Genomic DNA, 23,702 nt, shown 5'->3' on the forward strand with positions numbered 1-23,702 from the left:
ATTAAATTATTATATATTTTTCTTCTGGGTGAACTAAAAAAGTCGGTCAAAAAGTTTATTCAAATAATTGTCACAGCACCTTAAAGTTTATTTCTTTTTAAACCCGCCAAAATGTTTAATTTCGCATTTTTTTCTGCCGTTGTTTATAGAATATTATAAACAAGCAATGTAAGAAAAATGTTTCCTCCGACGAGATATATCTGACACTGAATTTTGTATTAATTGAGCTTAAGCAGCTGTTTGAAAAATAACATAGTTAAAAAAAATAATATTCTAACTCTGATTTAAAACGTAAAGCTGATCTTTAAAAATACAGTTCGTACCGTTTTTCTTTGGCTTTGGTTGCGTAAGCTGTGCAAACATCTAGTTTCATTTTCTAACGACAAATTGAAACCTAAGGACGCATGAAGCTCGTGTGATGTGACGCAAGTTGCTCTAATCGATAACGCGAAGTCGGTGTAGCTGTGGTGCTTTTCCCAAGGCGCGATGCGCTTTGTTTATTATGCGTCAAAAGCTGCACGAAGATTTTTATTCGACGGTTAAATCTCCTCTGACTGATCGTTGACTCTGGATCATTCGTTGCTAGACACCGGATATCAAGAATGCACGTAATAGACAAAAATGTATCAAATATTTCAAATATAACGTCCACGTACTTATTACAGGGGAGAAACGCAATATGCAAATTAAATATACGTATAACGTATACGAGTTAAATTTTGATTCTGCAAAAGAGAGTTTTAAAAGAATAAAGCAATTTTATTTGCTCGTTTGAAATACAACATTCCCGAAATAACAGAGAAATGTTGTGTTTGATTTTTGCATTAAATACGCGTTCTCTTCTATATAAACGACGTTGCCTTCAAATATTTCAGAAAACTATATTACAAATATTTTTGTTGTTCTCTGAAAAATTTCACGAATCTATCAGCTAGTTCTGAATTTTTACGTTTCATGTTAAATGCTCGTTTTTACATATAGAAAGCATTAACATGAGAAAATGCAGAGAAATGAATGTGTCGCGTTTATTTCCTGTGATCTTGGTTCAACGATTGGAACAAATATCGCCGATTAAATTTCTCCAGTCGTATCAATAAAAATGGAAATCTGCATAAACGTGCACAGTCTACTTGCCAATTAAGGCTACTTTTTATCATTTGTAACGGATATTGTAAAGCGATAATTTAATTCCTGTTAGTTTGAGAATTGAAAATGCAGGATTTAATCATCCTTTATTGTTTCCGAGAATGAAACGATATTTCGACGGTTATATCCAGTCGGAGAAATTATTTTCTAGCCGGTAAAAAGAATTTTTTATCGCTCGCTGCGTTTATCAGATTCTCTTGGCCGCGCCAAATAACTCGACGTGTTTAAATACGCGGCAGTAAATCTATCATTTCTAACTGATACGCCGGCCCTTTATTTTTTATTGCAAACGGTCAAGCGGTATTTCATCGCAAACAACTAGTTGCAGCAATTATTTTCCCTATAGCAGAAAGAAATCTTTATCTGCCGGTGAATTTATCAGGCTTTTTTCGCTCCGATTAATTCGATAAAATTGTTTCACGGTTAAAAAGGAAATACATTGCTTACCATTGGGAAAATCGTTTCTCACCATAACGACCGTCATATTAAATAGTATCTTCTTTAGTATTTGTTGAGGTTATTCCATGTGTAAACAGTTGAAATAGAAAATATGTTGAAATGGAAGTGTAATTATAAGTAAGAATACAATTTGAGCTGGTCCAGATCCGCACGCTAGCTGTGTTACCAAATAACTGAAAACCCATAAGCCAACGTCGCCTGTCTACCGTTTACGGTCTGTCTTCGTCGCAGTCTTTTGTCTACACGCTGTCGATGGCTTCAGTGCTCGAGAAAACTAAAAAAAGACCAGATGTAGAGTTTTCTTAGAAGTGGTGACCACTTCAACAGTATTTATATTTATTTTGTGTCTTTGTCCCCCACCCTTAGCATATGTGTTCTTTCTACTTCTGCCCCTATTTTCATTTTTTCCCTTATGAGCTCCCTTACTGTCCCTTCATTGCTTTCTTCGTTCCAGTCTACTCCTTTGATTACTATGTTCCTTCTTCTTTTCTCTCTCTCTGCTCTGTCCTCCTAATTCTTCTAATTCTGCCCAATAGTTCCTTCTTTTCCCTTTCCCACTCTTCTCTCTCTTTGGCTCCCTCCTTTCTCTCTCTCTCTCTCTCTCTCTCTCACTTCTTTCCCTTTCCTCTTTCATCTCCCTCTTCATTTCTTCCACTTGTTTTTCGAATATCCCTTTTATTTCCTTGATCATTGCCTCAAATCCTCTTTTTCCATCATTACTTCCATTCCTCTCTCCCTGCTTGGTGTCTCCTTTCTGACAAGCTGTATTTATCCAATGTGTTTTTAAAATCTGCCTTATCTCCCGCTTTACCCGCGTTCCTTGATCTTCCTCTCTTTGCCGCCATCTGTCGTTTCCCTACCTTACTTTATTTGCCGCGCTTTTGACTTACCTACCCCCTAACTCCAACCTAACCTAACCCCAACCTAACCTCTTCTCCTCCAGTTTTTCTAATTCGTACCTCTCTCTCGTTCCTAACTTCTTTTCGCTTTTCTTTCATTTTCTCCTAGTATTCCCACTCTTTATTTTCCCTTATTCGTGTCACTTTGTGCTTCCTTCTCCTTTTTCCCTTCACACTTCCCTTTTTCCACAGAGCTCTCCAAAGAACCAAACCGAAAGTCCTAGTATTTATAGTACTTTCGTATCATAGTTGTCATTCTCATAGGAGAGAAATAATTCCAAGAAAATTGTATCATCTCGTTTACATAAATTCTCTGCGTTAATATCACTTACATAATACGATTTATAATTAAACGGTAGAATCGAACAGACAAGTATACCAACTACATATAACCTACACACACTAGTAAAGATGTTCGAACACTTTAGATTCTCCGTAAGAACATACTGTGTTCGTTCAGTGTGTGTGTGTACGTTCCATGAAACATTTTGCAATTTCGTTATTTAATATCTACAACGTCAGATAAATAGTCGTCTTAAATCAGATTAGATAGAAAATCTGATTGCTTAATAATTGATTAATAATTAATAATAGTATTTAGTGCAAATATGCTGAAGATGGCTTTCACGCAGTACAGGAATTTCTTACGGAAAACACGTCTGCCATAAATAATTTCTCTATAGATTTTCAGATGGTTTGGAAATTGTATCGATGCATAATGATGTCAGTAGTATGTCTGGTTGCATACGATTGAAATGTCGAGACGTTCTATACAACGTATACAATGGGCACGTAAAAATTGTTTATAGCAAACGGAGCCAACGTATACAGCCAGCCACAGTGTCACGCGGAATTCAGGCTGGCAGTGAATTTCCCTTGGAGACGAAGCGTCTTACGGCAAAGATGACGCCATTTCGTTCACGCAATAATGTCATGCTTTCTATAATCCCTGTGCGCGATACACGCGAGCCGATACAGCCAAGGGACACGAGGCATGTTTTCGCTGTGATGTCGTGCGGATATTCCTCTATAGATCGGTCGATGGATATTCACCGGAAACGTTACATGAATATTTAACGAGCGACTGGTAACAAGGCGACTGATATAATATGCCGGCGAATCTGCAGCGAAATTTCCCAGCAACACGGATAAATAGCAACGAGGACAATAGTGTGCGATGTCTTTGTTCGGTTTCGATCTTTTTTTTTTTTTTCTTTTGGAAATGGAAATTCTCAGGAAGTTAAAGGGTTTAAGGGGCTGTTCGAAAAGTATCGTTGCTCCAAAGCAATTTATATTAATTTAGATTTTTCTTTTGGAAATGGCCCTGCGTCTCAGGGTCAGACAGTTTAAAGGGTTTAAAGGGTTGTTCGAAAGGTATCGTTGCTCCAAAGCAATTTATATTAATTTAAATTTTTTTTGGAAATGGTCTCAGGGAGTTTAAAGGGTTTAAAGGGCTGTTCGAAAAGTATCGTTGCTCCAAAACAATTTATATTAATATAGATTTTTTTGGAAATGGTCCTGCGTCTCAGGGAGTTTAAAGACAGACAGTTTAAAGAGCTGTTCGAGAAGTATCGTTGCTCCAAAGCAATTTATGTTAATTTAGATGTTATTTATCTTAAATTAAATTCTGCCCTATTGCGTACATGTATATTATCGACTATATCAAAGAAGTTTTTGAAGAATCGAGCATCAGGAAGATTTGTAATAGACATCTGAAAACCTCATTATCCACTGCAACGAGTAATCAGAATATCGGTGTCTTCTACGTGAATTTAAATTTAGAACAAGCGACGCGAAAGTTGCTATTCTTCTATAAGATAATTATCCACAATTTTTGAAATATTTCATTCAATATTTCGTCTAAAGAAACACGATGTTCTATTGAAAAAGTGAGACCATTCGAACCCTTCGCTCATTGCTTCATTTAAAGCTATTTATCTCTTCGATTTCGAATCTTGTACAATTTTAAAACAGTTTTTATGACTCTATAACTTACAATTTAATCATTCCGATATACGAAGGAAACATCTCGTTCTAAATACAAGTACACACGAATTTCTTCAATATTCTACTTAAATAACCAGTTATTGTCCGTTTCGCTGAATTACAATTTTTCAAATTTGAATTACAACTCTCCGTCGCTTTCGAAAGGGAAATTTCCAGAAGGAAATGTTCTACAGATTCCTGAGCGTTCGCAGTTTCTACGCGACGATCGTTACGCGAACGTTGAATTCAGGTTTTGCATGGATCCGCGTTCGAAATCTGAAGCTGGCTATGATCTCTGCTTTCTTCACCGAAGACTGTAATATGATTTGAAGAGAATGGTATCTATGGTTTTATCGAAATCGTAGCCACGAAATCTCCTCTCACCAGCTACTTCAGAATTTTTACGACCCATAAACCGATACATCGTCCCATAAGATTAACGTACACGCTCCACTCCTCTTTCGTAAATCTTTACAAAACTCGAAACGCTGGATAACCAAATGTTTACGACTGTATCGACACTGCGAACGATCCTTTCATCCATGCGAATTCCCTGTGAAAATTATGCAAGGTAAAGTGTTTACCGTAGATGGATCGGCGAGCAAGGATTATCTTCTTAATGGTCCAAGTACGAGCAGGCTAAACCGCAAGGATTGCGAAGGATATCGCGATGACTCGACGCGGGAAAAATTACTCGAAGATTTTCTAAATACGCAGGGTGCACGCGAGATTATGTGAGAAACAATGCACCGCGGTTACTAAATTGCAATTTAACCCACTCGCATCATGGCCCACTTAAGGGGCCATTTGATGGCATCAGCGGTCTGTCGTAGGCGCAGCAAATGACATGCGAATTCTTCGTGGAGTTTATCGAAAATTTACTCGTTCAAGACGATTGATAGACAATGTTACCTCTCAAAAACATCGCATTTTACGTTCTTTATGACAGAGGAAAAAAGTAAAAATTATTTAGATTAAAATGGAAATTGCGCAGATCGCGTAATAATGCGCGCTTGGATGCGAGTGGATCAAATAGCAAATTGTAACTATTTCTTACAATTAAATGCACGACGAGTGTACTCGTCGTAACGCAAAATGTTGCCATTTTTTCGTGACGAGTATACTCGTGGGAAACAGGTAACTGGTGAAGAGGAACAAATAGACTGTTCACGCTGAATAGCAGGAGCAATGGAAAGGATTAGAAGAAAGTGACTGGCGACTGATAGTTTTGTACTGTCGCTGTTGCCTAAACCACCTCTGAAGACCAGTGTGTTTACAACGGCTTGAAAGTAGCGCTTTATTCGGTGCTCTGGTGGAAACTCGTTCTTTGAATTATCCGTCTCCTGTCATCCTTTTCACGGATTAAGCGTATCCCACGGGATAAAGGTCCTTGCGGTTCGCCACGGATCCGGTCCCACTACCACCACCAAGCAAGAAGAATTTCTCTACCCCCATAAGCAAACCCAGATCGGGTCTCTTTCGTGCAAACTCGACATCAAACACGAACATCGGCTACCTGTTCCACTGGCAACTCGGTAATTGAGAGAGAGGTATTTGGTTTTCTGTTCTAATTAGGGTACTTGGGTTCCAGCAAGTTGACGGACATCGACACTTGCATTCCGTTTTTGTTCGTCGCTGTTGGTCGCTCGATTCTCCAGGTTTCGCTAATTACGTTGAAAAATTTGATCCGCGTAGCCGTTGACTCGCGGCCAATTTTCCCCGTTAATTAGATCGCCTGCATTTCCACGCGATCACACACACACACAGATGATACATATGACGTGGAAAATCGACGAATGCTTGTAGAAAATATTGAAATAATTTTCTGTTGGAAAATCTTCCACGAAAAAAACACTGTAGGAACTTGAGTGGAATTTCCCTTTGTAAATAGTCGTACGATGATGTTACAAGATCATCTTTAGAGAGATAAACGTAAACGCCAATAAACGTCAGTTTCTACGTCCAAATTTCATTCTTCACGCAGTTGATGCACAAGTTTCCTTTTCCTGCTGAGGAACTCGTTCCTCGCTCGCACTGTTTTCCACCAGCTTCCACCAGTTTTCATCGATATAAAACGTACAGAACTATAATTGTAAGAATATTTAGCGAAACAATTATTTTTGAAATTGTCAAATACGAAGTTCTTATCACGTGAACTCTCTTGGCATCTGTCCGAAAATCCTCGCAATCGGAGCTGCAGCATCCACGGCAGATGTCCGCCTCTAATTCTCCTATTTCAAGGAAACTCGCGAGTCGCTGATTTTTACCACGATTATGGTATTCTCTTCCAGTCGAAGGCAGACCGATGATGCGACGATAAGACACGCGATAGTCTGCTCGGAACGCTCGGACCATCGTGTAATTTGAATATCTCGCGATAATAGAGATCTTAACGCGCGTCTTAATTTAAATATCGCGGGAGTTTTCCGCAACAGACACGGACTCGCGTTGATAAGCCTCTCGAACAAACAGTAATTAACTGTAGCTCGAACAAGATATTTCTAGAAATCTTTTATTAATGTACAATTGACCACGTGTTATTTACATCGTAACGTCATGGTCGTATTGGTCAATTTTTAAACAAATTTAAAAATGTACACACAGGCTGTGCCAGATATTTAACGAAAGTACGCCTTTCGCGAGAACCAGCAACATTGTTGCGCAATTTATTTGGACCATTTGAACAGGTAAGCTCGAATATTTAGCGAGACCTTCCACGCTAATCGTATGTCTCAGATTGCTATTAACGATTTATGTTTACCAGTCTTTTTACCGATTATAATTTTTATATATTTGTAGTAAATAACAATTTCGTAAATTTGTTACTTTCGTTAAATTTGTAGCAACTTGCGAGTATATTTTCGTTAAAAATTGTGCGAACTGATCTCTTGCAATTTTCTTACTAAATTTAGAGTTAGAAATTATTCGATTTTTCCGATGCGATTATGTCAATATCTCGTGCAGCGGCACAGTGTGTTATATAAGACACGCGTTTATAGAAAATGGAAAATGGAACGCGCGTAGTATGAAAAAATATAGAAAATGTGCAAAGTATAATTGTACAGTATCCGATAGGTGAAACAATTTTCTGCTTTTTTGCTTACGTTTTTAGAAATAAAATTTGCGTAAAAATCTACTGCTAATCTATGGGTAAACGTAGAAATACTTTCGCGAGCCATAGATAGCGAATTTCTGATCGCCTAATCTGTTTTTTCACTTCGATGTTTCGAGCCAAGCGACGCAACGAAAATTTTCATCGAACGTTTCGTTCTTTTCGTTGCGCGTGAAATTCGTGTTGGCGGAAGACTTGGAAATTTGCATTGGAGAACTCGGGGCAGCGAATTTTCATGGAATTTTCAGACGAAAATTTCCCATCGGCGCTCTCGCGCGACATCCCACAATTCGGAAGATTTTAATTTCAAGCTTCAAATTCCTGAAATACTTGCAACGAAGGCACACAGCGATAATTCACGTTGCGTCTCGCGCTTTTGCCACTTTAATTAAACAAAGTCCTCGCTGGCAACCGCAACTATCCAAATATCTTGTTCACCGCGCAAGGATCGAGAACGAATTCCTGGCTGCTAAACAAGTCTTTACCAATTTGATCGTTCACCGTTGCTTCGTTCGATTTCCACCGCGCCCGGACACTCGTGGAAATTTCAAACTGAATTCCATGAAAATTTCTCGCGGTGTTGGAAATTTTTTCCAGTTTGAAATTTCAACAATTTTTCTGAATTTCCGGCTGAATTTTTCGCATAAATTTCTCGCTCGTTTATCGATCTCAAGCTTGTTTCGGGCGATTTTTAATTCTACAAGTTGTGGCTGCGAGCTTCGAAAACTTGCGTAATCAAATATTTCCAACGTTGATTTTAATACAGAAAACTTCTCCATCTGTCACTTGGCAAGCATCCGTCGATTCACTCACTGCCTCCGTTTGTTGCATTTTCTTCGAAATTCCTTCGCCGATATTATCGAACTTAACATTTCCAAAATTTACAGCCATTCTATCTGCAAGTTTCTAATTTGCGAAACCCATTAGCCAAGTACAGATGCGAAGTTTCGCTAATTTCCACTGTCTTCTCGGCAGAGTATCTTTGTTCTTGCAGTCCTCGAAGCTTTCGTCGTTAAAATCTGTTCGACATCTTAAATTCCCGCGTGCTTAATCGCATAAACTAACTGACAATCTGTTACTTTTCGAGGAAACGTATTAAGCGTGGAATAACGAAATGCCATTGTAGTTTGTGACGAATAAAAAATTACAGCAGACGATGGGGCAAATGAAACTGCGTAATATTCACAGAGAAACTGATAAACTTCTATATTTCAAACTCTCGGTAATAGCGAAAAATGGCAAGCACGTGAAACTTTGGTCTAATTGAAAAATGGCACCAAGTAGCGATTTCGTTACCATGCAGGTGATTCGATAATTGGCGGTATTCCAGTTTATCTTCGTTGGATAAGATTAAAGAACAAGTAGATAAAATTATTTTCTCGTACGATCTAACCAGACAGAAAAAATCGCATTAAAATCAACTTGCGGTAGACACGACAGTCGTAATCAACACATTCACAATTTATTCACATTTCACACGCAAAACAACGTCTGCTCTTCTCTTCTTTTACCTTCGCTGTAATCGGCAGGAAAGCCAGGCAGCATCCTTCTCTACTTTTAGACTTCTTTTCTTCTTCACATTTTCTATTTGCCAAACGTTTGCAATATCCGAACGAATAGCTGAAGCGATTTGCTCCGAAGTTTCGACAAATTTTGTCCATTTTTTCCAGCGCCTAAAATGCCAATTAAATTGTCCACGTGGTCCGAGTTGCAAACCTCATAACGCGCAACGTGGAAAAATTCCAACTTCTGAAAAATAGCTTGGCATAATCTCATACACCAAACAATTATTATTACACAATGAACAAAATGAACAATCCAAGTTGCATCTGGTCGAACGGACTTCAAACGGACACGTATGATACGTTTCGGAAAATTGCTCGCTTCTGGGAAAGCTGAGAGCTCTCGTCGCGCATTCTCGCCACGTGCAGACAAATTTCCACGTGGCTCGGCGCGTTCGCTCCTCGCTGACTGCGCTTTCGATACTTTGCCATAAAACATTGGCCTAATCCGCGCGTGCACTCGATTCGCTCACAGCAGCCAGCCTTTCGTGTCTCTGCGTAGGGAAAGTTAGGGCGGCAGGATCGGCAAATTATTTATTTCGCCAAGTAATTTAACTTTTCTAATTGATCGTCGCTGCGCCGTCCCGCCGACACAGTTTCGCGGACCTGATTTGCCAAAGCTAAAGTGGCGGGGTGGGGGATGAAGGATCGGTTGACTGGAAAGTCGAAGGGCAAAGGGTGAAAGACCGAGCCGGTTTCGCCATGAAATATTCCGCTTTGCCAGCCACGACGAAGCACCACTTTGCGGTTCCGACTTTCCAGACGAATTTCTGAGGGCCGAGGGTGGAGGAACCACGCAAGCAGAGGGTTGGCGTTCGCCGCTGGAGTAGCTGCGCGAGCGGACAAGAAGAGGAGGGAGAGAATGGCCAGCCGGTCTAAACGAGATTTCTCATTCCCGGCTAATTCGAGAGATTTTACCGTGGAACGAGTTCTATGATTCATCGTGATGGTCCTCGAGGAATCGCAAAAATGGCCCGGTCTCGCCAACTCCTCTGCTGGCTCGGCCAGTTTATTTCTCAAGTGGACATTTGTTTCGTGCAGGATCCTCGCCCGCCTCGGTACTTTCCTCATATTTCGCCAACTTATTCGCTCGAACGCTTCGACCACGCGGATTACACTGACACGTGGTAGGATGATAGCGCAGTCAGGTGAACGTTCACACGGGCATCCGAGTGACGGAAAATACGTTGCAAGCTTTCGATCATAATCGGCGTTGGGCCGCGGATGTTGACGCTTTTGGGGGAAATTCGAGACTTAAATATAATTAAAAATATATTTTATTTGACATCTAGAGGCGAGGGAGAAGGTTTTCTGTTCAGCAGATGTTGAAAAATTCTCAAAGCAGGCAAAGTAGCTCGGGTTGATATTGAAACGCCCACTTTTGCTTTGACAGTATCGCAAACATCTACACTAAATTTGTCGTAAACAGAATTGCAATTAACTCGGTTAATTGTTTAATTATATTCCATTAAATCTTGTCGCCTGTTACCATCAATCGTAAGGTGTGTAAATGTAGGTGGCGTGATGGCAGCGGCAAAAGGACAGGAGGATTCCTTTTCGTTGACCAATTTTCTACTAATTAACAGGGTAAGCAATTAATATGCACTTGAAGGAAGATAATGAGCTCGTTAAGAGGGCGAACGGAATATTCCTGTTGACGATAGAAACCGAGTCGCTCGTTTAAGTTTTCCGCTGTCTTGGCTCTTCTTCGCGTTTCCTTTTCCCGGTTTCTTCATCTCCGGAGCGACACTTCAGTCCGCGATTCCTCGTCCTGAAATTTCCTAAGATTGAAGCGATGTAGAAGGAAAAAATAAAAATAAAAGGAGAACCGGTCGACTCGGTTTCACTTGCTATTTTCTTCCTACGCTTTTCCATCCGAGTGGAATATTCGGTTTCTCGTTCTCCCTTTCAATAAACATATTTTACAAATTGATTTTATCGAATGCTATCGAACGAACGAACGCGAGTTTCGCAGGGTCTGATTCCATATTCAACGAACGGAAAGCTAAGCGAGTCGATTCTATTCGAAATAGGAGGAAAAATAACAGAGGAAAAATGAAACGATTCTTGAGCCAATTTTTCCTTCGAATTCTGTTTATCTATTCGATGAAAATATACATTTTTCCGCAAACGTTAGATGTCGCGTTGTGTTTTTACATTTCAAGGAAAAACTCGACTTTTTACCTACGCTTTTCCTGTACACATTTTACTACAAAATTACACATCGAATCGAAATGACTTTAATCTTCGTAATCGTCACAGCTACGCGTAACGTGATAACGCGATTAAATCCATTTTTTTAAAACGATAAAAAACTGACGCTTAGAATCGTTGGAACCTGTGTTCAATCATTTTCTTAATTAACAGACTCTTTATTTCATTTCTGAATTATAAATTAGATTAAGAAGAGTCTTCCTATCTGATAGAAAGATCCGCAACGTCAATGCGCTGATATTTAAATAAAAATTGTAATATACGCAATGTACAATAACAATATATTATCGCTATTGTTATCTTAATACGAAATTTAGATCTGCAGTCTGTTAATTTCGTAAAAAGCAAGTAAATAACGAACGCAGCGTTCAATTAATAATTCATTATTATTTTATACGCTTTGATCAAATCCGGATATTATTACGATCAATCAAAGTGTTCAAATATTTGCGAACAACGGGAATTTTCAACGCTCACGAAGGATATGAAACGTGTATTTTACAGGAAACATCGGTAGATAATTTCATTTGGAACGTTTAAGAAATTCGACGTACGTTTTCGAAGGAAGAATTTATTTTAAAACTGATGGAAATATTCGCTGACGGATTATTTAATGTGGTTGAACGTTGCGTTTGTGAAACTCGTTCGGAATTTCATTTCTTCCTCGTTTCCGCATACTTGTATCTCGTATGAATATCTATCCTGCGAATTATATTATAAAATGTCTGTGTGTCACGCGCGATGAGGTCATCCCTGAGAGATCGTACGTTTTAATCATCAAAAAATATTGTTTCTTCGATAAAATCTTGCGTCGTAAAATATCAGCACGTTCCTACATTCACCTTCATTACACCGATCTGTATCTACGTTTTAATTAAACTCAGCTATAAATTATAAACTAACAGATGCTCAGTTCTTATAAAATCTATTATCAGTTCGATTTATTATCAACTTTACGCTGAACGATATTTTTCATTTCTCAGTTTCGTAAAAATGCCTCGTTATGTATCCAATTACGTAACTTCTTAACAACAACAATATTTATACCCCAAGCTCAAAAAAGCTTCTTTCTTGCGAGAAGCGAGAAAATAAAGAACGATGAGTAAATTTCAGTTTTATATTTTACATTTTATAAAACAATTTGATCTCTGCTACATTTTCGTTCGTCGCTATACATCAAACGCGTGATAATTAAATACAGGGTGGTTGGCAACTGGTGGTAGAAGGGTAACTGGTGGAAAGGGGGTGATTCTACGCGAAAAAAGAAGTCGAAAATGTAGAATAAAAATTTTTCGTTCGAGGCTTTGTTTTCGAGAAAATCGACTTTGAATTTTCGGTCGGTACGCCTGCACTTTATCGCGTCTCGTTATAACGGATCTCACTGTAGACAATTGATTTAATATGGCTCCATAGATAAAAGTCAAGCGGAGTTAAGTCAGGAGAGATTCGATCACATTGGAAGTGTTTATCAACATAACGTCAATCGAGACAACGATCTACAGTGAGACGTGATAAAGTGCACGCGTACCCACCGAAAATTCAAAGTCGATTTTCTCGAAAACAAGGCCTCGAACGAAAAATTGTTATTCTATATTTTCGACTTCTTTTTTCGCGTACAATCACTCCCTTTCCGCTTGTACCACCAGTTACCAACCACCCTGTATACGTGAAATACATCGAATACAACTACGCCCGATGTATCAGAGTACCTGTCAGAGTTGGTACACACGCGGCTACGTAACTTCAGCTCGCTCTTCTCAACAAACTCGTACGAGGTTTTCTTCCGCCGACTAATTTTCCTGCCACCTACTATGGCACGATCGATTTGCAGAGTCGACTAATGAACGAACCGGTAAACACCGAGCTCCATTCCATGTTGGAATGCTCAAGGCGTCGAGGATTTCTCATTTTCAATCGCGTTTGCCTTCTCGTTTTCCGGCTTTTTAATCTTCCCAATGTTGTCGCAGTTTAATCGTCTGATAGCTATGTTCGGATTTCTTTAGCTCCCTCCCCCCTCCCCCCACTCTCTTCCGGCGCCATGTTAATTTTTCTTTTTCCAAAGGAAATTTGCTCGCCGAACTTTATGGAAAAGTAAGTAAGGAAGGAGTACGTAACTGATCAATGAGAGACTGCGTTATAGGATTTCAAAGTTTGCTTTGCCGTAATTGGTCACTTGAGCGAAGAATAAATCACTTTGAAGATATTTTGAGGAATCGTGGCGAACTTATTATTTGCGAACAAGGTATTTATTTATTATACGTAAATTCTGAGACATTTTTACGAGAATCGCAGCTTATTTTTCGCGCAGTCGTATCGCAACCATTTGTTTCGAACTATACGAACGTTCTCGCTCCTCGAAATGTATCCTTTCGATTCGTGCAATTTTGTTAAATTCCATACAAATCACTGGAATAAAAATTATTTCGAACGTTTTTATCGATTAAAACCGTTAAAATTTATTTATTCATTTAGAAAATGATTTCGATACTGTGGTACAAGTTCATAGTTGCCTCTACAGAAATGTCTACCTTTCAATGCAAATTTATGTTTTCAAAAAACGATCAGAAATTTACCTTTTGTTATTTTGTCAAAACTAGCACATTTGCAGTGTTCTAAGAACCTAACTTGGATCATCGAGTTTCCTCAATTCGAATTTTCCCCAAAATTATATCGAACTGAATTGTTTCAAGGAATTAACTTACATTTTTATTTCTGAAATTCGTTTAATATCTTCGAGCAAATTTCTTCGCTGTGAATCATCGCGATCGTCCGCAGTCTTTAAACATCGATCTACTTTCATTTTCGCTGTGGTTTCTCTGGTTTTCCATTTTATCGCCGCTCGACGACAAAGCAATTGGAAGATTTTCACCTTGGACCGAAGATCCTGCTATTATAAATCGATTACCAGTTTCGACCAACAGCTTTAAGTTTCTTAATTGTAACTCGTGGCAACTTGCTACTGTAAGTTGCACCATAGAAGCCTGCAGGTTGCAACTTCTGAATTACGTCACTGCTGCTGTAACTGGAGCCGCGAGAACCTTAAGTTGCTGCAGTTTGAATTAAGTTGCATCTGTTATAATGATGGAAATATCAGAAATAGCTTCTTAATTAGTTCAACATCGTTTGCAGTTGTTACGCGACAAGGCAAGCAGAAGAAAACATTTTGTTACATTAAATACAACAATTTTCTACGTTGTCGCCTGATATTTCTGCCAAATGTAAAAAGACGTACGAAGAGATACGAGAAACGTAGTTGATGAAAAATCATTCCGATCGTGAAAAATTAACAAGTCTGTAAAATTTGTACGAGAAATATCGTAGTTGATATCGAAAGATTACAAATATTAGTTAAGAATTATTAAGCTTATTAATATTTATGCGAAAGTTGGAACCTTCGCGCTTTGTCCTTATGTTCGTCGCTATGTTTTATTATTTTTATCATTGTTATTATCTTGTTACTTAGAATCGTCTTATTATAAATATTCTAACGTCCTTTGTTATCGTGGTGTTGCTAAATCCTCGTCGACTCTTCTACACCGTCACAAACTTCAGGATAAATGAATTTTACGCGAAATTTCATGCGTCATCGATGCATCGGCTAATGAAATATAATAAAAGCAAGATCACTCGGAGGAATTTGAAATGCTGCTTTGAATTTAGAAGCACGTCGAACCGGTTAAGATATTCCTCGTTTCGAAGAAGCTGCGGAGGAAACACGTTCGATAAGATATGAACGCGTTGCGGAAAATTCACGAAGCCGGATGAAGGACTAACTTGTGCTGACAGTTCCCGATATTCCCACAGGAGCTTCGCTTCGTTAGCGTGAAGCTCTGATACAGCGAACTGCCGACGTAATTTTCTTAGACAAATCTTTGACTTTGTGCGCGCGGGATCATCTCGTGCAGAATTGGCAAGAAAAAAGAAAGAAAAATAATCGATAGATTCGATGGGTATCGGAGGAAGAATGTAGGTTAAAAAGAAAATGGAAAGCTGATCGCCTCGATATTTTACTTTTACCTGGAAGATATACCATGGGTACAATTTTTATTCTATTCTGAAGGTTTTCTCGAATAGTTGAAAATGTAACAATCTATGACGCGGTATTCCTTTGACGAAAATATGAAAAACAAGCTTTCGCGCTCTTCCAGTCGTTTGAAACTATAAGCCCAATGGTATTTTTCAACGCTTGACAAACCTGCCAAGTTCGAGGAGAAGATAAAACGACGTTCTCAATGGGTGTGATTTCTCGTGCAAGTTCTTCACTAGAAATTTTCTTAGCGCGTTAAACGTCGTTTCGTTTGTTAGAGAAGGTCGCACGTGAAAAGACCAGATATTAATAAAAGAGCGGAGGACTATAGTGTTAAACTGGGAACAAATGCAAAACGAAAGACGAGATGCAGAAGGACGTTGCAGCGAGGGCGAGCGCCACGGACCGAAGTTGTTTGCCAGTTGCTCGACAAGGATAGAAAATACCAGGCAAACAAAAGCAGCAAGAATAAATAATGAGTCTCGTTACCGTGAGTTTTCAAGCTGACTCTTCATCACGAAAATTGGCCTCGCTGTCACGGAGCTGCAATTACACTTGGTGCAGCCCGCGTCGCGTCTCTCCCCGAAACCGCTCTGAATTCGAAATTACAAGCTGCCCCGCTTCGAAAGACAATCGGCCAACACAAAGGGCGTTCGTTCCGCGCACAGCTTTCGGCTACTTATGCGGAACCTGCTGGACGAATAGCGGCGTCCGGTTCTTCCCGGCTAATAAACGAGAGACCGGCTATTTTCTAAAATGAACTTCAAACCGAAATGAAAAGATGCCGATCGAAGTAAAGTTGAAACGAAAGATGACAATGGGTGGTTCACTTGTTCTCCCGTTTTTCATGGATTTTGTTGACAATCGCGAAGAAACACCATCAAGTTCGATGGTTGGCTGGGCTCCAGTAGCGTAACACGATGCAGTGTCAGACCGAGCGAATCTTTTTTATCTTTCACGATTTTCCGACGAAACCTTTGGCATAGACGTATTCGGGAGATGTTTGGGATATAATTTGCATTTTTTCATCTTTTATTAAGACAAGCAAATGTACGTCGAATCGTATTCGGTGTCTTGAGAAAAATGTGACGAGCGTGTTGGGTAAACGTTTCGTTGATCGGAAATCAAAATGAAGAAAGTTTGTTCGAAGAAGAAATCGCAGTGTTTGTATTTTATACGTCGCTGAACTCATCTTTCTCTCTTCGTCGTTCACTCGCGTTCTTCTCTTGCACGTTTTGGTAAACATTTTCTTGCCCAATCGCGCAGACTGATTTTCAGACCACCCTGTATACTCGAACACAGCTACGAGCTGCTTTCGAGACTCGCATAAACTCTATCTATTTTTCGATAAAGCGATCAGGCTACTTTGTTGGTGCTTTCGTCAAGACGAGAACACGGACAATTACGTTATGTTTGAACTATTATAGTCTTGATATTGAAGAGTAAAATGGCCATATTTAAAGCGAGACAGCGTTAAAAGGTGAACTGTACGAACAATGCAACTCGCGCTTAACCGCTATGAATCCACATCAAACGAAATAGCTGCTATAGTAGTGGTTCGCGTTCCTTTCGCGGTCTCCTACTGTTCTAGTTTCTCTGAAGTACCGAACGACACCGTAAAATCCTGTCACGTGTTCCCGTCGCATTTTCCGGTGAAACAGATGTCCGATAATTCCTTCTAGTCGTCAGGTCGAGCAGTAAAGATTTTTTATTTAAACGCGCAGCAACGTGCCTCGTGTTGTAACTTACACGTCGAAACGTTTCAAAGAACAAACCCGCGAAGATAATATTTTCGAGTCCTGAACCTGTTCAGTTGTTTCATAGTAACTTGATAATTTGACGTAATCGCAGACTGCTGGTAAAAAAGGCGGCAAAATTGAACAATCTTCGCTTTTCATTGGAAAACGTTCTTTCTTTTATATTCATTAAATCACGCATCATTTATTTTGTACTATTAAAATAAAGACCACAACGTTTGGCAGATTAGGTTTCACGTTTGTATAAAGATGCATTGTTTAAAAGACATGTTTGTAAAAGAAAGACACATTCGGAGCACAGCAATGGGAAACAACGTAGCGTAGAATTGAAGTGGAATTTTCCTTTCCTAAGAAGAATAACGTTAGAGGATGACGATGATGATAATTCTTGCTCGATAATACCAGAAGATGGTGTCGCAAACTCGTCTCTACAGAGACAAATATTCTATAAATAGGAATAAGTATCGGTGAATTGTTTCTTGGCTTTGGTCTATGCCATCTACGTAAACGAATGGGGCATTGAGTTTCCTTCGAGACTAAGCAGTGCCACACGCAGGTACAATTTTATTTTTCATCAATTTCGATGCATAAGTTTTCTTTCCTTGCCGTGAAACTTGTTTCTCATAGTATTTTCTACGATACTTCATACTCTTCGATTAAACTCTTTAATTTAATTCTTTGACTCTTTATTATATTGTCATTTATTATAGATTTATTGGGAATTTTACTCTTATGAGCCATTATGGGTGAATTTTCACTCTAAACGATAATATTCTAGAAAATGATACATCTAATATATCATAGATCTTAATTCTGGTAGATCGAAGATCGTTAATCTTAATAATCTTATTAATCTTCATTGAATAATCGTAATTGAGTAGTTATCGCATTAAGATGATTAAGTCAATTACTTTCTATATTTTCAGTAGATCAATAGATTGTTAATCATAATAATCTTATTAATCTTCATTGAGTAATCGTAGTTGAGTAGTTAATATGATTAGGTCGATTACTTTCTATATTTTCAGTAGATCAGTAGATTGTTAATCTTAATAATCTTCATTGAGTAATCGTAATTGAGTAGTCATCGTGTTAAGATGATTAAGTCAATTACTTTCTATATTTTCAGCAGATCTTAATAATCTTGTTAATCTTAATAATCTTATTAATCTTCATTGAGTAATCGTAATTGAGTAGTTAAGATGGTTAGGTCGATTACTTTCTATATTTTCAGTACATTAGTAGATTGCTAATCATAATAATTTTATTAATCTTCATTGAGTAATCGTAATTGAGTAGTTATCGTGTTAAGATGATTAGGTCGATTACTTTCTATATTTTCAGTAGATCAGTAGATTGTTAATCTTAATAATCTTCATGGAATAATTGTAATTGAGTAGTTATCGCGTTAAGATGATTAAGTCAATTACTTTCTATATTTTCAGCAGATCTTAATAATCTTGTTAATCTTAATAATCTTATTAATCTTCATTGAGTAATCGTAATTGAGTAGTTAAGATGGTTAGGTCGATTACTTTCTATATTTTCAGTACATTAGTAGATTGCTAATCATAATAATCTTATCAATCTTCATTGAGTAATCGTAATTGAGTAGTTATCGCGTTAAGACGATTAGGTCGATTACTTTCTATATTTTCAGTACATTAGTAGATTGCTAATCATAATAATCTTATTAATCTTCATTAAATAATCGTAGTTGAGTAGTCAATATGATTAGGTCAATTACTTTCTATATTTTCAGTAGATCAGTAGATTGTTAATCTTAATAATCTTCATGGAATAATCTTAATTGAGTAGTTATCGCGTTAAGACGATTAGGTCGATTACTTTCTATATTTTCAATACATTAGTAGATTGCTAATCGTAATAATCTTATTAATCTTCATTGAGTAATCGTAGTTGAGTAGTTAATATGATTAGGTCAATTACTTTCTATATTTTCAATAGATCAGTAGATCGCTAATCATAATAATCTTCATTGAGTAATCGTAATTGAGTAGTTATCGTGTTAAGATGATTAAGTCAATTACTTTCTATATTTTCAATAGATCAGTAGATTGGGGTTAGGTGCTACAGGATTTTGTTTTAGCAAAGGTAAAAGCAAGGAAACTTGGTTCGAATTCGTATTACGGTAGAACCTGCGTAACTCGAATCTCAAGAGAAGAGTTTAAGTCGTCGAGTTACGAAGATTTAAAAGCTTATCGGAGCTTGCCTTCTGGCAATAAAGAAGCTTTCGACTTATAAAGAAGCTTTATTATCAGCTTTATTCTACACGTGTTGGGTTTGTCCTTTTATAGACATTCAACGACGCAATGGCACAAATTAATGATAGAAATTATGAACATTTGCTTTTCAATTGACTGACGAAAAACTATCAGTTTACATGAAAAAGCACACGGCAAGCTACAAAGATGAACTGCGATTCTTCGAATTGAATCGAGTTACAGAGATAAAACAAGGCGTCTGAACGTGAACGAAATCATAATTTAATAACAAAATTTATATTCTTCGATTATATTTATATTTTGCATATTTATCTATATAGAGAAGAAATTACAGCAAATTTCTTCTTCCATTTATACGAAGCTCCCTACAACTGAGCGCAGTAGAATGAACAAAGTTGTAGTCCCATTGCACGTAGCTTTTCGGAATTGCAGACGTTCGAGCTACCGAGGTTCTACTGTACCAGAATCTACACGACAGAAAGAAATTTCCATACGATATAACACGTTAGAAAATTTCGATCGTCGATTTTATCCTATCAACGATACGTCGCTTAATGTTACGAGAAAGGGAAGATTCTATTTGCAGAGTAGAATTGAAAAACTAAATATCCACGTCGAGAGAAGAAGAAAACTTTTCTTGCTATCTGTTTCCCAGAACCACTTTCGATCTCCCTTCCAACTTGTAAAACGCGAGCTTCTCCACCGCGTTTCTTCCGAATCTTCGTGTACCTTACCCAGACACCTTCCGTCTCGTACGAACCTGCCAGACTCGAACAAAACGTTGAAAACCGTAGATCATGTGATAGCAGCTACAGCTAAACATTTTCCAATTCAACTTAACTCAAGTATCCTAAATCCAACACCGACACTCGACGTTGCTCTCATCACACGAGAACTCTATTTCGATAGGAAAACTCGTCGAGAAATCGTATCGTTAGATCGTCGGTGACACGTAACAGTTGTGAGCTCGATCGATCTTCGGTTAATCTCGAGACGCTGCATTTTCATTTGCATCGTACAACTAACGCGTTAGAAAAGGAAGATGAAGACGAAGATTCTCGTAAATACAGACTGATAAATTGATAATTACGAGTTAAATATTACAGCATCGATCGTCTAACGCTGTCATCGAAGCTATGCAACTGATGATCATCGAGAAAAGTATAACAGCTCGTCCATTCGCTCAATTTTGCTCAACCAAACTTAACACACTGATACGCTCTGAAAAGCGTATAGTCTGAATTCCCACGTATTTGTTGGATTATTTAATAAACAATTGGGAGATTCGGAGGAGTATAGCATTTAACAAGTGTGAGATTTAATAATAATAATAGTATAAATGTATATTGTAAATTGTATGAAAGGTCATCATCATCGTTTGCCTAATGTGAATCACTCGGCAAAGGACGAGTGAAATCAACTCGATTGATACTATTTCCAATATTATTTTCAACTGCTGCGCTATATTCAACAGACAGAATGAAATTCCATTTTCGACCGCCTCCTCGTTGCCGAGTAAAAGGTCTTCAAAAAATTGTTTAAACATCGGTTTCTTACTGTTCGAACATGTAACGTAAGAACAATGTTCGCAACGTTTTGTTTGCAGCATCCATTGATTCCTTTACTGTTTTGTTTAACAGTTAACATTTACTTTAAGATAGCGCATCAAGTATAGTACGTAGGACGCTGATTATTGTCATGTGTCGAGCTGATTGCATAGACGTAGAATAAGAATGAAATTCAGGTGTCTTGAAATTAAACAACCTGATTGAAAAATCTGCACAAAAATGGGAACTCTCGCGCGATGTCACCGTACGATCCAACGATAGCAACCGAAGGACGAGGCAAAATCGCGCGACTCGCGGCTAATTGTTTCTTCCGTCTCGTCACGGATCTGACGTTGTTAGTCCTTTTTCTCTCCTAGTCCGTTTTTTTCTTTTTTTTGTTTTTTTTTTTTGTTTCTGTAAATCCGAGAAACAAGCAATAAATGGGTCGCACGAGAATTTTGTGGCGATGGGACACGCGGCCGAGACGGAACTGCGGTGAATTTCTCGATGGCGAAACGTAAATCAGTCAGCCGCAGGAGACTCGGTACCGCAGCGAAATTGAAGTAAAAATTCCACGAGCACGAGAAACGTGATTATTTAAGCTGTCATGCATGATGAATGGACTCGTGCACGACGAAGAGCAGGAAATTTTGGATTCCGAACACGCTGGACCACCGACGCTGTCCATGTTCTCCATTCTTCTTCAGGACGTCGAGGGATTTCGCTCTTCCTTCCGCCTCTCTTTCTCTTTCTTTTTCTCTATCTATCTATCTATCTGTCTCTCTTTGTCTTCCTTTTCTTTCTGTTTTACGTCTTTCAGAAGTGGTAGCCAAGAGTGGAAGGTATTAAGAGACGTATGTCTCCTGTGTTTCAGGTCCTGCCACCTTGGAAGGCGGCCAAGTCCGGCAGTATATCCTTCAAAATCCGGACCAACGAACCTAACGGCTTGATCATGTACAGCCGTAGTGGAGCTCACACGAGGGTATGTAAATTTCGTTTGATATATTGTTTCTTCCTTTCTTTGCTTCTTTTAGTCGGCGGACTGCGCGTAGAAAGTATTCGTAAAAGCATTCGAAAATACTTTTAATTGTTACGTCGGACGACACTCTACCTAAACCAGGCCACACACCGCGGACAAGATGGTAGTCGGATGTCTTCAGATCCTTACTACGTAGCCTCGATAGTCTCAAGTACCCTCCATAAATCTCAGGAACTTTCTAGTCAAGGTCCTTCAGACCGAACAAATATTCTTTCACTGAATTGTTTTCTAAAGTTTATCGTCCACCGCGGGTTGACGCGGGAAAGTTGCCTTTTCTCACGTACGAGGCTTCTCACTAGCAACTTTATCTCGAGGGCGGTTAGCATCCTTCCTCACCCACCACCATAGCAAATAAGCAATTAACAACGAAGCCTATTTCCCTCGCTCTCCTAGCCAAAATTGTCATCGACAAATCCGATGGTCCCGTGCGCTGGACACACCCATCCTCGGCTTTCCTCCGCCACAGCATCGTCACCGAACTTGGCTGATTTTCCATCTTTCAAACAGTCGACATCCTTTGACCGGGTTTCCACCCTTAGATCAGTCACTTACTTAACTTACACACGCGCACCAGCGTAACTATCTTCTTTACAAAGTTGTTGGAATAAACTGTGATTTAGAACTTGTTATATCAGCGTCATATTTAATTGAACTACCTCTATTATCCTAATCGAAATAGGGGATCGATCATTTCGCGGCGTCGATTATCTAATCGTAAGGGGAATTTACGACTCCCGTTGACGTGCTTCCTCACGATCGCGAGTGGTCGTAACAGTAGTCAATGGCAGGGAAATTACTATACAGAACACGAAGAGAAATGTCTCTTTAGTCTTCTTCTAATCAGAGTTTTGCTCGCTTCAGCAGCCGGCTGAACGAGAAATACGTACGCGTTTTTACGAGTCTGCAGAATAATTTTCGTGAAAAAGATATGCTTTGTGAAAATATCGTAGAAATATGTGAAAAACATATGCGAAAATATTGGCGCAATGTGGTTTCGGTTACGTGATGAGACAGAGTCAGCTTGATAGGATAAAGTGTCCTTGGGAAAATAATTCGCTTCAGAGGAAGAAAAATCTTCTTCGTGAATTTTATTTTTTAATCGTCCGCGTTATTCCAAACACTTTGAAATTTACTGTTAACACTGCGTTGAGATTGGATCATCTGAGTGTAACTTGGCGAAGCTCGAAGCCAATCTGAAAACGTATACGAGCTACTGCAAGTTAAGAAGAAGTGGAACGAGGACGAAGAAACGAAAAGAGATGGAAGAGTTAAATACCAGTGGGAAAGATCGGCGGGAGAAGAATAAAGAAACGAAGGTGGAAGAACGATAATGTAAATGAAAGTTGGAGACGACGATCGGTTGAAAGTCGATGTTTTTTCGAGCGAGAAAGCAAGCGATAACGAAATGGAATTGTATGAAATGGCAGAGGACAGGCGATTGAATTACCAGCCATGATGAAAATGCATTTTTTATCCGATCAAATGGAGAATACTGTTTGGAAAATTGTTGCTGGAAGACTGAACCGATACGGAACCGTAATCAAATTACATCGTCGCTGTTGAAAAACCTGCGATCGTTTGTCAAAGTAAGAGACGAATTTCTACGTTGATAAATCGTAATTTACAGAAATGGTGGGAATTTCGAATGTATCGTTCGTTCAATTTAGTTCACGTGATTTAAAATGCTTTGTTATATAGCAACATTTCG

General features: G+C 38.7%; 1 protein-coding gene across 1 annotated transcript in view; it reads left to right on the top strand.

Moving 5' to 3' along the window:
* Nucleotides 1-23,702, top strand: part of Nrx-1 (neurexin 1) — a 600,022-nt gene that overhangs the window by 417,789 nt on the left and 158,531 nt on the right. Inside the window, exon 12 of the mRNA XM_033349833.2 lies at nt 21,830-21,937. Within this exon, the coding sequence (XP_033205724.2) occupies nt 21,830-21,937 (108 nt within the window). The remainder of the gene's footprint in view (nt 1-21,829; nt 21,938-23,702) is intronic.

This window comes from Bombus vancouverensis, chromosome 17 (assembly GCF_051014615.1).
Source record: "Bombus vancouverensis nearcticus chromosome 17, iyBomVanc1_principal, whole genome shotgun sequence".
NCBI lineage: Eukaryota > Metazoa > Arthropoda > Insecta > Hymenoptera > Apidae > Bombus > Bombus vancouverensis.